Consider the following 17289-nt stretch of genomic DNA (forward strand, 5'->3'; position numbering starts at 1 on the left):
AAGGGCTTCGCTGGTGGAGTTGTTCCGAGGCAAGTGCGACAAAGTTGCACAACTCTTTCAAGCAAGCGAGTGAGCTATTTCTCCGTAGGGAAGGGAGAGTGTTTTAGTTTTTTTTTAGTATTTTCGTGTTTGTGTTAGTGTGTTTGTGTGAGATTTAAGTGTGGAGTTTGTTTTGACGGGAAGTAGAGGAGGCTGTGCGAAATTACAACGAACTGCATCAGCGCGAAAGACGGTGACCTTCAACTGGTTTGGACGACGAACGACACGATAAAGGAAGGCTGCTGGTTCGTTGCTGCTCTCAACTGGTGGATTACGCCCATCCGTTGGTCTATTACTGGAAGTCCAGTGTCAGATGCTTTAATGGTGAGTACTGAAGATTGTGACGGACTACTATGAATTCGATTCTCTATTGATTTCGCTTACAATCGATACTGTCATATTTTGCCTATAGACTATAGCAGTGTTGGGAATACTCACTTGCTTCTATCTCAGTCCAGAAGCATGCTATCAAAAAATGTTGTTTGAAGGGCTTTTATTTTGTAGTTAAATCTAAAAGTTTGCCGAATAAAGTAAAAGTCGCAGAAGTATACCAAAGTTATGAGAGAGCTGTGAGTACGAGGTGAGTAAAATTCATGTAATTTATATTCACGTTGTGCTCACAGCTCTTCCACGGTTTTGGTATGCGTCTGCCACCTTTACTTTATTCGACAAACTTTTAGATTTAACTACAATCTATAAGCCCTTCAAATATCATTTTTTGATAGCATGCTTCTGGACTGAGATAGAAGCAAGTGAGTATAACTTTCCCAAGTAAGAATTCCCAACACTGGACTATAGTTTGATTATAAACTATAATTTTGTACATAAAACTGTCAACTTCCGATCGAATAATCAAATAGTATCATTTAGAGTGCGTAGTTTCTCCAAGAGTAATGCGTTTCTCCTGCCTGCACAATACAGCCATCGTCTTTTCGAACCAAACAAGCTGTGGTGCAGTCAAAATTCATGTAATGAAGGTGATATAAATTGTTGTAACAACAGGAAAAACGAAAAACTCATTAGGTTCATATGCACTGGAAGAAAATAATGATTATAATCGTATAATGACCATGAAACTGCAATCATTCGGAGAGTTTTGCGCTGATTTTCGAATAAATTATAGAGATAACCGATTACAGTGGGGACCCGATTTTGTCATCTTTTTGACCCGATTTTGTCAGCCTTTTTTGAAGTAGAAAAATAAACGTGTTTTTCACTCAGCATTGCTATTTTATAATCAACTATATGTCCCCGCCAAACTTTGTCTTGCCTACTGCGTTTTTTGACGTTTTGAGACCCTAGCTAAACCAAAGTCCCCGTTCAAAATGTATGAAAATTCAATTTTCAAAAACTATCATTTTCCCATGTTTTTTTTTTTGTCTCATAAACCTTCCTTGGGTGAAAACTAACAGAACAAAACTCAGACGACTCAAATCGGACCATTCATTCGAAAGTTATGCGCGGTCCCCCGCATGCCACTGCATTTTTATATACTTGCTGTCCCGGCAAACCACTATGGGGCGGCTCCATACAAAGTGGTGGCCAAAAATATTTTTTTGGGTTTTCCGCATTTTTTGGAAGTATTCTAGTAAGATTAGCATAACATTAGTCAAATTTATGTATTTTCATCACATCTGGAAGCTGTAACTAGTATTTAACCCAGTTAGGAACTACTTATTCCTGAACATTTAACTTAAACGTTTCTTTTTTATTTTTGAGGCAATTCAAATGCAAATCAAAACTAGAATAAGATTGCCATGCATAAGATAAAACAGGAGAGGTGGAAGTGGAAGCACACCAGTCCCCCACCCTACTTCAATGCAAATCTGACCCCCCTCCCATTTTTCAAATGTTATATAAGAGTATTGTTTTATCGATCATGAATTTTGGTAAAGAATTGTTTATCTGCCAAGAACCCCCCCCCCCTCCAACTTATCTGCCACCACCTCCCCCCTACCCCCTACTGTAATATTTGTTCAAACTCGTCGGAAGGATACTTTTTTACTTTTTTTAATGACTATACTGCTAAATAGAACATAATTTTCATTGATAAATTTCCATCACAAATTTTAATAATTAAGTTTCAAGAGACAGAGCTTAATCAAATTCACAAGCAATATCTACTCATTTTTCTGTTCAGACAAAGTTTGCCGGGTTTGCCAGTTCAGACAAAGTTTGCCGGGTACAGCTAGTTCCATATAAATTTTTGGGAATTGTAAACATTTTAGATTCACTTTCACGATTTTTTAGAACATGGCCAATCAAATTCACCATGTTTGAATCGTTATGTCTACATGCAGTTTTTCTATAATGTCCACATTACCGCCAAACATAACATCGTTTCCAAGTTTCGAATAAGCGTCGCGCCAATCGTTATTTTATTTTTCAAAGCTTTTTTTTGCGTGAGCCTTTTGCTATGCATTGTAAAAATATTGTGCTACGTACTTCAACTTTTGAGGCACAGTAAACGTTAGATAACTGCAACATCTTTGTGTTTCACTTAACGAATGAAATTCGGTAACTGCAAAAACTGGCAGATATTATAGAACTGTCAGTTGCTGCAGAATGCAGTCAATATGCATGCAGTTAAAGCTTTTGCACTGAGCGAAGTATTACTGTAGTCGTTCTTCTTTAGCAAAATCAAAATTATATTTTGAATTGATATACTATTGTTGCATTAACTATTTGAGATTTTTTTTAGATTTAAAGTAACACCACAGATAAACAGACATCTCAATCTACGCAGTTCCCATCGTTTCCCTTTTTAACTCAATTAGCATTGGACGATTATGTTTTCGTGATGATGATTTTTATCGCATTTTGTCCCAAGTGATATGTCTGTTTGTCTGTGGTAACACGATGCTCCTATGTTCCATATTACCACAAACAATTATTTTCAGATTTGTTTGCGTTGAATTAACTATTGTGCTATATTCACGTTGCTAGCATTGAGATTGAAAACGAACTTATAAATTGAAAATATTATCCTCGTCTTTTAAGTACAAGTAGGTAGTTTTCAGTAAAATTGATATATAAGATGTGGTGTTTCTTTCCCTGTTGCTAAATGTGTATTGAAAATATAAACAAAATTTACGTGAACAAAAGAAGTATTTCAGTCCAGATGGGTTGATACAGTTTATATATGGAATGATAATTTCAGGTCAGTTTTTACCCATTTTTAACATAAAAGTAATTAAGTGTGTAACATTTTTAAGACTTAATTTTACAATTAACAGTACCACCTTTGAAGCACTGTTTAATTTCTACAATTTTTTTTTGTATGTGCTCGCATAATCAATAATCATAGTTAACAAAAAATAACAAAAAAAAACAATTTTTCGGGCTTGGGCCAAAATGGCGCTCATCCGCAGCTATCCGCAGCTGGATTCGCATTCCGCAGATAGTGTAGACCCCATACTAAACTGTGGAGGCGGTCTCTTGAGACTGCTCAACCCTGCTTGTTAGATATAGACCAACTTAGGCAAAAAATGTTGATTTTGTCAATAATTACTCATATTTTGCTAATTTCAATTTACCGTGTAACCCCAACAACTCACTCATTTTAAAGTTCAGACAATATCATTTCCATCGGTGGATTCAAATCCAAAATTAAACCGTTTTTTCACTGAGAAAACTGCATTTGTTTAAAATGCATTTTTTCTACAATTATCACTATTTTTCTAAGTCTGATATCTGTGGCGCAATGAATTTCCATCACAGAGGGCTGAAATTTTGGGAATCTAGGTTTGAACTATCTGGCTCTCAAATGGTATATAAGACACGTCATTCAAAGCAAGTCAAATTTTCGATTTTTGGCCACCACTTTCCCCATACGTCGTACTGCCTGCCTACTGTGTTTTGTGTCATACAGCACGCAGATCGCGAGAAATTACTTGGCCTATCTCGATGCGTGGAAAATTCAGGCAAGGAATCGCTCAAGAAATAATAAAGCGTCACTTTATTCCGGATCCTAGTACGGAGCTGAAACGAAATGTCAAATCAAATGGGGCTTGCTGTGTTAAATTTCTTGACCATTCCAGTCACGGAAAAATAATGCACAGAACGAAAATTACTTGAACGATTCCGTTTGAAGTGCATACCTCGCATTAATCTGTATGGCAGACAGACAGACAGAAAATCATTTTTATAATAGATAGATATACAGTAGACGTTTACTCGGTACAAAAGCTTTAACTGCAATGCTTTTTAACTGCAAGTCCGCCGTGCAATAATTTTGCAGTTATCGCACCGCTATCCGTCAAAATGAAAAGTCAACAGCGATGCGATGTTTTTCTCATGCACTTTTGCTGCAATGCGATGTTTTTCAAATGCACATTGGCTGCATTCTGCAGCAACTGACAGTTCTTTGTCGTCTGTCAGTTGTTGCAGTTATCGAATTTTATTCGGTAAGTGAAACGTCAACATGTTGCAGTTATCGAACGTCTACTGTAGATAGATATTAATTCATTCGATGTTATTTGGCGTCATATACGTTTTTTTTGTTTTTTTTATTAACGTGTATTTTAACCTTTTGTTAATTCGTCTAATTTTTGAAAACGGCCCAACTTTTTTTACAAACTAACACATTTATAACTGTCAATTTCTTGATTTTGCTTTGGCTGACCAAGCCATGTGGGAAATTACACTGTTGAAAAATGCTTTGACATCCATGTGCACAACAGAACATGTGCTCGATGAACAAATTGAGATTTGAAATTATGAAAAGAAATCCACGTACTCCGGTGAGACTCGAACTCACGACTCCCAATTCGCTAGACGGGCGCTTCTATTCCTTCAAGCTACGGAGTCACTCGACTATCTCCGTCGCCAGCAGGCCTAGAACTGAACTCGATTCCGATTAATTGCCATACCAATAAGTGATTGGAAGGCAGTGCCCGAAGCTCTCGACAATTAAAAATAACTTCCTCTCCCGCTTTGACATACATGTGCACAACAGACAATGTGTTAGATGTTCATCTAATCCCATCCGAAGGGGGTTTGGATTGTGAAAAGAAGATAACCATGTGCGATTGTGGAATCGAGTTCAGTTCTAGGCCTGCTGGCGACGGAGATAGTCGAGTGACTCCGTAGCTTGAAGGAATAGAAGCGCCCGTCTAGCGAATTGGGAGTCGTGAGTTCGAGTCTCACCGGAGTACGTGGATTTCTTTTCATAATTTCAAATCTCAATTTGTTCATCGAGCACATGTTCTGTTGTGCACATGGATGTCAAAGCATTTTCAACATTTATAACGTTTTAGCGCCCAACCCTTGCTTCAAACCAATTTCGTGTTAAATTACCGAAAAATTGTCTCTCACTTCTTGACGTAACGTTCCAACTGGGACACAGCCTGCTGCTCAGGATAGTTAATTTTTCTTTTTTTTTAGTTTTTATTTTTGTATATTTTAACGTTTGCTAATTCTACACTCTGCTCAGCGTAGTGTTTTATGAAAACATTCACAATTAATAACTGAGATCCCCTACTGCCAATGACTATTTTGCATATGTATATCGTGTGGTAGTCATGAAGATATTTAACACACAAAGTAGTTAAGCAAGTTTCCATTATGAAACTTTTCTGGGCCAACCGGGAATCGAACCCACCACCATAAGCATGGTTTTGCTGATTGCACGTGCGTTTACTACATCGGCTTTATGGGCTTGAAGACTATTCTTCTTAATTTTCTCTGAAACAGAACAAACAATAAGCGTTTCCTGTTGTTGTGATTACAAGTCTACCAAAATACTTCTTCTTTCCGGCATCTCTGGGATTTCTCTAGAAATTTATGATGAGATTTATAATGTAGATTTCCTGCTTGGATTGCTGTCGGGGTTCTTCTAGGAATTTAATCATTGGAAACTCTTAAGATATTCGTGGTGTGATACCTCCAGAAATTCTTGCTCGTTCTTTTTCGTTTCTTGTAGATATTTCTCCAAGAATTTCGCCGGACTTCAAGGGATTCTATAACGATCCATTGTTTCCCTTTAAGATTTTACGATCCCTCCATTATTTCTTGCTAGCATTCCTGCAGGACTTTTTCCAAAAAGCTCCTACAGGTTTCCCTAATAATTTCTTTCAAGAATTGCTACATGGATTTATTAAGGAATTTCTCTATCTGCTTCGATTAATTCAAGAATTTCAGCTGGAGTTCCTCCAAGAATATTTCTGGAAATTGCAGTAAGGATTCTTTCAGATATTACTTAATGGATTTATACGGAGCTCCTGTAAAGGTTTTTGCAGAAACTTCTTACGGGATTCCAGCAGGAATGCCTTAAGGGTTACGTTTCGCAATTCCTCGGGTAATTTCTCAAGGAATTTCTCCATAGCAGTTATGATTTAAGCTGCACTAACCAGTTCCGATTCCGTTTCCGTCAACTGTTTTCTATAGTCCACAATTGCTACGGTGGGAAAGAAAATTGTCATTACACTGTGAATTTAAGCGTATCATAATTCTGAAATAAATGGATGAAGTAATAGGTAGAAAAATGGGTCTTAATTTGGGGTAGGTAGGGCTTCATGTGTCTCAAAACTTTACGAGATTCTTCGAGAAGTTTATTTAGGATTCTTTTAGATGTTCGCTTTGGGATTCTTTGTGGTGTTTCCACTGAGATGTTTCATCTGGGATTCCTCGAGGAGTTATTTGCGAGCGATGCCTATAGGAACTCCTTAGGGAGTTATATCTGGAAATTTTCCAGAAGTTTGTTCCGAGATTCCTGAAAATGTTTCCAATCTCACTTGGAGCTCCTTTAGGGGTTTTCCCACAGATTCCTTTCAATATTTCTCAAATAATTCCTTCTGAGATACTTCTGGGAGTTCCAGTCTGAGCAAAAAAAAATATCAACAGCATAATAAAATATGTTATTTTGGCTTAATAACTGAATAATGGAATCAGTAATTTTTATGTTATTAGCATAACATATTATGTTATAAACTTGTCTGCAATAAGTGGCAACGTAACAAATATCATAACAAAAAAATGTTCCTGGAAGACTAATTCAATAAACATGTTAGATCAATTACAACTTAATAACAAGAAATTTGTGAACTTGTTATTGTTGTGTTATTGTTCATCACATATTTGTACATTTTCTATAGTAGAATAATAACTAAACTTGTTCTGCAACAAAATATATTAAGGGAATTCATTTAACAGTGTAAACTGATTACACGTCGCGATCACCAAGGCAATCTTTGATTATTTCATTCGCAAAATCATAAAACATTTCAAATAAGCAGAGAATCATGGCTCACGCAACAATTTAATCTGTTTAGTGAGTCCCCCTATTATTGAAATGTTACCTTGTGGATATATATCAATAACTTGAACATAACAAAATAAGATTGCTTAACAAAACATGTTATTGAAAAGATATATTTTGATAAGTTAATAATAACAAATTATGATATACATAAAAACAAGCTATGCGATTCTGTTGTTATCAATTTTCTATTCTCCTTGATCCTCCAGCAATTCGTTCCCAGATTTTTTAAAGAATTCGTTCCACAATTCCCACAGGAATTCCTTTTGAGATCCCTCCAGTGCTAAAAAGAGCTCCTCAAGGAATGGTGATGATAAGAATATTCTCAGATCCTTGTCGTAAAAAAAAATAGATTCCTGCCCAATTCAAAGCACTAAAACTTTTTCCTTCAAAACAAGCTTATTTAATGGAATTTCCTGAAAAATCACTGGAGGTATTTCTGGCGAAAATCCTGAAGGGATTCTTGACAAAAGTCTAAGAGGAACCGCTGGTGAAAATCTTGGGGAACCCGCTTTAGGATTTTGTGGAGGAATTCCTGGAGGGATTTTTGGAACAATTCTAGCCAGATGTCTTGAAGGAATTCCTGGATGAATTCTTGGAGAAATTCCTTGAGGAATTCATGGTAGGATTCCTGTAGGAATGCTTAGGGAAATTTCTAAAGACATGGATGAATTCCTGGATGACTTTCTGAATGGTTTTCAAAGAGGAATTTATTAAGGAATTCCTGAAAGAGTGCCTGAAGTAATTTTCGGAGGAATTTTTGGCGTAATTCCTTAAGGTTTTTTTTTTTGAGGAATTTCTGAGGAAATCCCAGAATTTTAAAATTAACCCAAGAGTATTTACTTGAGGAATTTCTAAATGTTTCCTGAAGGAAGTTCTGGAAGTATTCATAGAGGAATTTCTGGAGAAATTCTTGAAAAAAAAATCTTAAAAAAAATCCCTGGGGAAATTCATAGAAGAATTCTGCGAGGAATTCCTAAAGAAGTTTTTGGAGGATTTTCTGAAAAATTTCTTCACGAATTCCTGGAGGAATTTCTGGAGAAATGCCTCAAAGTAATCTCGAAGGCATCCCTGGAGTATTTTTGGAAAAATTTCTGGACGATTTCCTGCAGGTTACTGGAGAAATTCTTTGAGAATTTTTTGGAGAAATTCCAAGACGGATTCCTAGAGAAATTCCTAGAGGAATTCTTGGAGGAATACCTAGAGGGATTCTTTGAGGAATTCTTTGCAGAACTTTTAGAGAAATATCTGGAGAAACTCCCGGAGAAATATCTGGAGGAACTACACCGAACGAGTAAAGAGATGTAAAAGCAAAGCATGAAAAGCTTGAAGGTCTTAATTCTAGAATAGTTTGGATGGCCTAGAAGGTGAATGTTGCTATGTTATCAGTATTGCACTCTGAGACATTAAGAGTAGCGTAGATTATATTCCGCCAGCATAAGCTACAATACAAATATCTTAAGATTTAGAGATATTCCGACGCATACTCCAAAATACATTGGGTTCATTTGTATGCCAGTGGACACCCAAATAGCAACACATACAGATACTCGTAAAATTATGAGGTGACACAATCGTGAAAGAATTACGTACACTTTCCGTCCTAATTCCAAAATAGTTTTGAAAGCCTGGATTATTCCATGAATGTACCAAAAGCATTATGGTTGTGCACTGAGTCTCCATCAACAATATAGACTACATTTCACGAATATTTTTTACAATTAAAGCATGATAGAGTATGTAGATATTGTAACCTAAACTTCAAAGTGTATTGGAGGCCATTTGAATTTCACGGAATGTCCAATTGCAACAATATCAAGTGGCTTGTGACATTATGAGGTCTAATAGACATCAACGTGTCTAAATTTCTTGTACAGAGTGAACACAAATGGCCGGGGTTCTGCTAAACCGAACTAAGCGCCAAAAAGTTTATTCTGAGATAATTAAGCTTCAAGTTCAACCACTCAGAAATAAACAACAGCTAAGATTATTTGAAACTTTTTCGCACACATGTAACTTACAAGCCTTTATTAACCATCAGAGATGAAGAAAACATGTAAATTATTTAAAATCATTGATATAATACCATTTATTTTCTCAGTACTTTGCACTCAGTTCACTCTGGCTGAACAAAAACATTGGAATATGGTTTATAGTTCAGTGTGGCTGACTGTGTTTCTTTGTTTCAGAGAAAACCAGTCGGAATGTGATAAAAAAAATCTCGATTTTTCAGTGTCTATGAAGTTGAAATCGATATCACTCACAATCCTTTACATGAATCAGAGAGGACGCGTAGTATGGTAGCACAAAGGTCTCAAAATAGTGTGAAATGTAAACGGCGGAAGCCCTCCCAGCTCAGCCCTTCCCATCTATGTTTTTTTATAGGCGGTGCATGAGCAGGCACACACAGCAAAAAAATTCTTGTGATATCACACCATTTCGCTGCACATCAGTCGCATCGTAAAAAAGATGTACAAATTACATCCTTTTCACGCAGCAAATGAGCCGCCGCAGCTTTACAGAGGGTCTAGCAATCGCTAGAACCGGAACGATGGATGACTCATATAAAAGTAAAATATTGGCATGGATTCGTACACGGATCCGTTGATTGTGAGGCATGTGCCCTACCTCTCGGCTATTTCACCGAGTTAGAGGGTAGATGATAAATATGATACTGCTTCTAGGTATCTGCTGGAATGGGTTTGTTGACACTTTCCGGTGCCAACCAGGGTGTACATAGTGAGTGTGATAATTGTTGGAAAATGATGTATCCGAATGAAATTACGTTCGAAAATGGATACATCGCCAGAAATTACGTGCCTGGATATTACAAAATTATTTGCTGTGCAGAACAAGAGTGATTATGTCAAATGATGTCCTTGCATGTCCTGAGGTCCTGAGATGTGAAAATGGAGCAATTTGTGTACTTCAAATTTATATTGGTCGAAGAAAACCATGAAAATGATCTGCCAAAGTGAACTAAGACAAAAAAAAATTCGAAAATATTGAAGAGATTCGAACTTGGGTCCTTTAAGTGATAACCAAGCACGTTACCTCTAGGTCACTTTACTTAGCTGAAGGTCAGTTGTTAAGTCTGAATCAAGTTCTAAACATTCTTCTCTAGCATGGTTTTCGTGAAAACGCCATTTTTCGATCAGCCAAAGCGAACCAAGTGTTTGATTTTTTTCAAGCTTTATTATTCTTATTAGCCTTGTTGTTCAATGACGGCTCCTGGGTTAAATAATCAGTATGAGGTGTATCAGCATAACGCATGTATTCAAAGCCAGTTCATCTTTGTATTGTTGAGAATAAATTGATTTTTAAATGCAGTGGATTTGGTTCGGTCTGGCTGACTGTGATTTGGAAAAATGGCGATCAACGCCATCGAAATCCAAATCGATCCTCCAACACCCGTATTTTTGATTACGTGTTAAATTCTCTCACAGATTGTTACTATGAGTCGGTTACAAGTTAGAAATCTGACAGCGATGAGGAAAACTTGAAATGTTCATCATTTGGACCAAAACTAAAATATTTCGCTGATTCTATGGAATGGTTTACAGTTCACTCTGGTTGGATGCAATTTTATTTTTTGTATGTTCTTCCAAACAGAAATTTTGAATTTACTCCACGAAGAGCTGTCAGAATTACTGGATTTTTACACGAAAAGAAGATCATCATATTCTTCATGTAATGGTTAAGAAAACTCAATTTTTCAAAAAATGGTCTTTGGTTCGGTTTAGCAGAACCCCGACCAAATGATGGTAGATGTAGTATATCATAAAAAAAATGAATTCTAAAGTAGTTTGGATGATCTAGATCACCCAATTTATGTACCCTGAATTTTCTAGTCTATGTTCTGTGATCATTCATCGTTCATATAATTTGGTTTAGAACGTTGGGTTTGTTACACAAACTTCGGAGTACTTTGGAGGCCTTATAATAGCTCTTGGATCAAAACTTCTACAGACTATGATGGGTAGTAATACATTGCATGTCAGTGATCAGTGAAAACTATTATCGATGATTATCGAAACGATGGAATTTGAGTGAAAAATGTAGAATTTATAAAAAATACACAAAAAACACGTATTTTCGGCTACTAGCAAAAGAAGGAGGGTGCAAAGGGGGAGAGGTACCATGACTATTAGCGTGGTTCAAAAAAAATCGTTCTTTGCTTCACACCGCTTATTCGATTTGTAACCAGATTCTATGCCTTCTCCCAAAATTTGAGCTCATTTATTTGAAAATTGAGACTGCACAAGCCTTTCAAAGTTTGTATGGGAATTACTATGGGAAAACGATGTTTTTCATTCTATCGACCGTAGTATTTCCCCAAGTGCCCTAGAGGGTTAGTTGACCCTTGGTACTTCTAGGCTACTCTATCAGCTACAACTTTGCCGAAGACCGCATTCAAATCGGACGCCTGATTAATTAGTTATCGATTTGTATCCAACTGGACAAACTTTAACAGTGATCCTCCAGTTTCCCAGCAGGCAACATTGCAGCATATGGCGCCAAAGATAGCACACTGAAATCATGGCTACTATGTTGCAAAGCAAATTGCAGTGATGCCCATCGAATTGTGTAATCATTAGCGTGGGACACGAAAAGACATTTTACTCCTGTACACTTTTTGAGTTCCATTTTGGCCCCATATCAACTGTGCCAAATTTCAGCTCGATCGGAGAAACTATATTTTAGCGCCAGCCGTTTTCATACGATTTACTATGGGGAAAATCACTTTTTCAAAGAAAAATCGCCACAGGTTGCCCCTTAACCCCTAAAAATATATCGATGAATGATTTCTGTTGGAAATTTTGCGAGGAACAAACCCTCTGAAGACCGCAAAGCGATCTAAGGCACGTGGAAAAAGTTATTGACAAAACCGAATGGCATGCCAACGCTGTTTAACATGTAAGGAATAACAATAAATAATAAAATCTCGTCATTTTATCGATCGGGTAAGGCTAAATAACTTTTATCATGAGCGTCGCATTGCTTTGCGGTCTTCGGAGGTCTGATTCCTCGTGATATTTTGTACAGAAATCATTCATTGACTTATTTTTTGGGATCAAGGGGTAACCCCGAACGATTTTTCTTTGAAGAATTAAATTTTCCCCATAGTAAATCGTGTGAAAAACTAAGAATGGCGGGCGCTAGAATATAGTTTTTTCGATCGATTTGAAATTTTGCACAGTTGGAAATGGAACTCAAAAAGTGTACAGGAGTTGGAGTTTTTCCATTTTTTTTGTATTTTTCCATATAAACCGTGTCCCAAGCTAGTACGTACACGTTGCTGAATGATGCAAATGAAAATTACAGGCACTTTGTTTAGTAGTGAGGGTGTTAGACAAATGTCAAATCAAAATCCATCATGGCAGACAGTGTGGCACGCGGTTCTACCAACACGTAGCAGTGTGCTCATGAAAAAGACAACGGGCAAAAGTTTTTGAGGAATTTCCTTTAAGAGTTACATCTGTTTATCTGTGGCAGGGGTCTAGGATTGTACCACCTACGAATTTGTGCTACTTGCTTAATACTAACTAACTAGAAGTTTACTTCACAGTCCGCGGTCAACTAACTGGGAACTCTTTACTGATTTGGTTGCGTGGTTTAGATGATGGCATTGGTATTACAGCGTCCTTCGGGAGAATCCGCATGCCCGAAACGATACTGTCGGAAGCAACCATGACCTGTAAGGACCTGTGTCAGGTGGAATGAAACTTCCCCATGGCGCCTATTAATCCAACTATCTACCCTGGGTATCAACCTATGGGTCCACCTTCCTTTGGTGGAACTGTCCCACGCGCGCTGCCATTTGACCATAGAGGCCATCCTGGCAATCCTTTTTGAAGAAACTTGCCCTCTGCGGTCCGTAAGACCACAAAAGGAACCACTTGGTGGAGCTCTGATCTGGTGAAGCTTAGGAAACAATGTAGAAAGAGTTGGAACAGATGACTGGTTCAAAGGCTTTCAGGTCGGCTTGCAAGGCCTACAAGAAAGCCCTCCGGTCTGCTGAACGATCTGGCTGGAAAAACCTTTGTACAAATGCTTCCAGTTTAAGTGAAGTCAGTCGACTGAACAAAATGCTTGCAAAATCTAAGGATTTCCGAGTTGACGAACTTCGTTTGCCAAATGGTGATTTCTCCGTTGAGGAAGTTCTGGAATGTTTACTCAGTGCACATTTTACTGGATGTATGGATAATGGATATTACATCTTCGGATGAACCTGATATCTTTTTTGTAGTAATGATTCTCTTATTTTGGCTCTGAGTATCATAACTTCAGAATCGATTGAGTGGGTGCTAAATAGTTTCGCTCCCTTCAAATCTCCAGGAGCAGATGGGATATATCTTATTTTGCTTCAGAAGGGATTTGATTACTTCAAACATGTTTAAAAAAAAATACTAGTTTTTGACTAGTTTGCAGTTTTGCTACATGGTATATTGCCAAATCCTGGCAAGATATTGAATAAATTCGAGTAAAACATTTATTATTCCTTTCACGAAAAAAAACGAAACCGTAATCAATGGCATTCAACCTGATATTCATGTAACTGATCAGGTAAAGTACGTTGGAGTATTTCTTCAAGCTTTTCTGAACACCTCATATTGAGTTCAGAATAAAGAAAGCTTGTATGGCCTACGGGCAATGCCGGCGTACCTTTTGTAAAATTTGAGGTCTTAAACCCATGCTTAAACCCAAGTATGTATATCAAATGGATTTTCACTACGGTTATTCGACCAATATTGGCCTGTGATGGGTGTCTTGTATAGTGACCCACTACGCCATATGTATACATTTTAGAGTATATGTGTCCTCGGAAGAATTGTAAAAAAAGGCAGAATGAACAGCTTTAAGTTTTCTACTAGGACGCTTCTATGAAAAGCTGGAACTGATTTATCTGAATATAGGGCATATAGTAGGGTCAAACACGAGATTTAGGTCAGGCAAATAGGCATATTGTCTTGCAAAGTTCATCCAATCAGATCAAATAATGAGTTGAACGCATCAATCAAACAAAAATCAACATATTCGTGCAAAGTTAACAGCTTCAAAGCCACTGGTATAGACACACCTCCCCAACCCCAAATCGATCACCATTTTGGCGTGTGTACTAGGTATTTGTAAAGGTGATAGAGAAGCCTCTGCATGAATGGGTCAATCACTCACCAATTATCACCTTCTCCTTCACCGTCTGGCAGATCTCGCGAATAGCGAAGATGCTGAAGCTGCTGCTGATGATGATTGATTGAATGAAAGACATTGTGATAAAAGCATCCGTCCGACCGAATGCATCTCGGTCATTACCCAATGAGCAGCAATAGGCAGGCAGGCGCCTTTTGTCCGACTGTCCATTTTTTGATATCTAATTCGTCAGCCCGGCCCCGTCCGAAAACGTTATTCCCCGGTCATCTCCCTCTATATCTCTATGCAGGTATGTATGTAGGCAAGACAGGTAGTTATGTGGAAATGATCTCGCGTGCGTCCGATCGTCCGTCATCACACACGATCATCGAGGGGTAGGAAATGACGGCCATTGCATTGTTGTTTCACTCTATGATCATCCAGCAGCAGTCAGTAGTGGCCCGATAATGGATATTTTCCCATGCCTTGGCACGGGTGGTGGTCGAAATCAGGTCAAGAATGATGCCGACGATGCGCGATGGATGGGGCGGCCGAAGTGAGTCGCGCCTAGGTCCACATAGATGATCATTTCTGATTTTTATTTCATGGGCGCGAACGTTGAGTGTTTGGATTCGGATCCAATGATAATTCATGGCCATTGGAGGCTCTAATTTGATGATGGAAAGTCATTCAGATTGAAGACTTTTTACAAGAAGTGGAGCGCACTTGGGCTCAGTAGGTAATCTTGTCGTTGTAGTTTCACCAAATGCTTTCACTGGTGCACAGTTTTGCTAGTAATAAAAATGTCTTTGAATCAAAAATACACCAGAGATTTGTAGATGACTCAAAATTCGTTTCCATTTGTAAGTTGTAGAACATAAGATTTCCATGAAAGAGCATCACCCAACTTCAACCCATTCAAGGTAACAAAAGAGGTGGAGACTTTGCGATCCGAACACTTGAGTTTGATCTATCCAGCGATTCACGCATTAGTTAAGTTAGTTTCAAAGCAAAGCAAAGATAACCGTACACATCGTAGTTGCTACTCCGTGATTGACCAGAACAATCGAAGTTGCACAGAGAACCAATGAATAGTGCTCACACTCTCAATGTGCACAATTCGAGAGTTCAATATTTGAAAGTCAATAGCGGCGCTGGCCACATCCTTACGGTCATGCGGAAAGGGAAGGAATGTTAGTTCGACAACCGTTGTTACTAGAAACCGTGGAATCCACAGCATCCCCACAGTTGTCTCGGGAAGGAGTATTTTTTGTTAGTAGGGTAGGGTAAGGCGTGGATCTTGGAGCAGTCTTCCCATGAACTTAACCCATGTTCAACTTCTGTACGTTTTCTCGTACTTGTGTTGAACGTCAAACGCCAAACGTCGGAGTACCCGTGTTTGCTGGCGTACTCCGTACCTAAGCGTACTCAAGTACAAAACTTGTGTACGTACCGAAGTGTAAAACGAAAATCAAACCGAGCGCAAACGGACAATGAAACCCGAAGTGGCATTCGGATTGGTAAACGAGTGGTGCCGAACTGTCAATCGTCGTTCGAGAAAGTTCTTTTTGGCACGATCACTTCCCACTTCGTTTCGCGCGGTACACATGTACCTGTACACAAGTTCGTACTTGTGTTTAAAACGAAACTCGAACATAAGTACAAGTTTGGGTACAGATTTATGTGTTGCGGTTTAAACACGAAGTCGTAGTACAGGCGGAGTATAAATACAGCAGTACTTAGCGAGTTCGGTGTTCGTTTGGGAAGACTGCACCCAAGTGTTTGACGGAGCGCTTCGAAGTGATAGCGCAATCACTTACACTGATCACCGCTTGCTACTCTGACTTTCGGTTACAACCACCACCTCAGTTTTGTGGTGAGCCAATTCCAGTTTCCTGGACTTCACCCACGCCTCTAAAACTCTCCCGAGATTATATGAAAGCACTTCCGACCCATCTCTGTCTTAAACTAGTACTAGATTCTGGAAGTAACTTCCTAGAGTATTGTACAAGTACCCAGGTGTCCCCAGATGCAGGAGCGCATCGACAAGAGCCACCCAAGTTGCATTATTGAGCACGTTCCTCACATCCAGAGTCACCTCTGCACAGTAACGAATCCCCCTCCTCTTACAGTGGAGCACTGTCTCAGCGGTCTTTGCAACAGACAAGATAGCGTCTACGGCCGACCTCCTCTTTCAGAATCCGAACTGGATGCTCGAGCGAGAGACCATTTACACTTCTCCAGCATCTTCCCCGCCGTATCGCTCAAACATATTGGTCTACATGCCGAAGAGTCACTGGGTGTTTTTCTCGCCTTTGGAAATAGGCTCTGCCGCTCCCAAGCCTCATTTTTTACTTCCAAACCATAGGGGGGAAATCTGCTCAACAAACACCCTAACAGGAAGGTTAGGGTAGTATGGGGTTTAGGCCGTCTTCTATAACAATAGTAAAAGCCAGGACTACTCTCTCCTCATCCCACTAAAACACATTCCTAATGGTCGCTAAACCTTTCGTCTCTCAGGAACCACCAAGAAGGCATTGCTTCAGAGAGTGGCTAGTGCACATCGCACCCTCAAGGTTAGCTGCGTAGCCTAGTAGCAACGAACATCGATGACTCGCTCTGGAGAGTCCACCACGTTAACATGTCGGCTCTTAGCCAGTTTGCCGAGTGGTCCTCGCCACACCCTTTGTCCTCAAAAGGCGGGCAGGGTCAACCCCGCCCGCGCCCAACTGTTTGGCAGACATCAAGAACTGATGCCCACGTGCAACTCGATCTGACCTGCTGAAGGCAAGGGTATCACTACTCTCCAGGCCCTATCAGCTGCACCAGAAGGTTGCTGACAGCAGGGTATCCACCTGCCC

General features: G+C 39.0%; 1 protein-coding gene across 2 annotated transcripts in view; it reads left to right on the top strand.

Moving 5' to 3' along the window:
- The window catches only part of LOC109426162 (uncharacterized protein DDB_G0284459), a 197963-nt gene that overhangs the window by 773 nt on the left and 179901 nt on the right, over window positions 1-17289 (top strand). Inside the window, exon 2 of one of the 2 annotated variants that reach the window (XM_062858372.1) lies at window positions 119-363. In XM_062858372.1, the coding sequence (XP_062714356.1) occupies window positions 361-363 (3 nt within the window). In that variant the 5' untranslated portion in view covers window positions 119-360. Of the gene's footprint in view, window positions 1-118; window positions 364-17289 lie in introns of those variants that run through there. The other variant, XM_029866843.2, reaches the window with a different exon arrangement.

Source organism: Aedes albopictus, chromosome 3, assembly GCF_035046485.1.
Source record: "Aedes albopictus strain Foshan chromosome 3, AalbF5, whole genome shotgun sequence".
Lineage (NCBI taxonomy): Eukaryota > Metazoa > Arthropoda > Insecta > Diptera > Culicidae > Aedes > Aedes albopictus.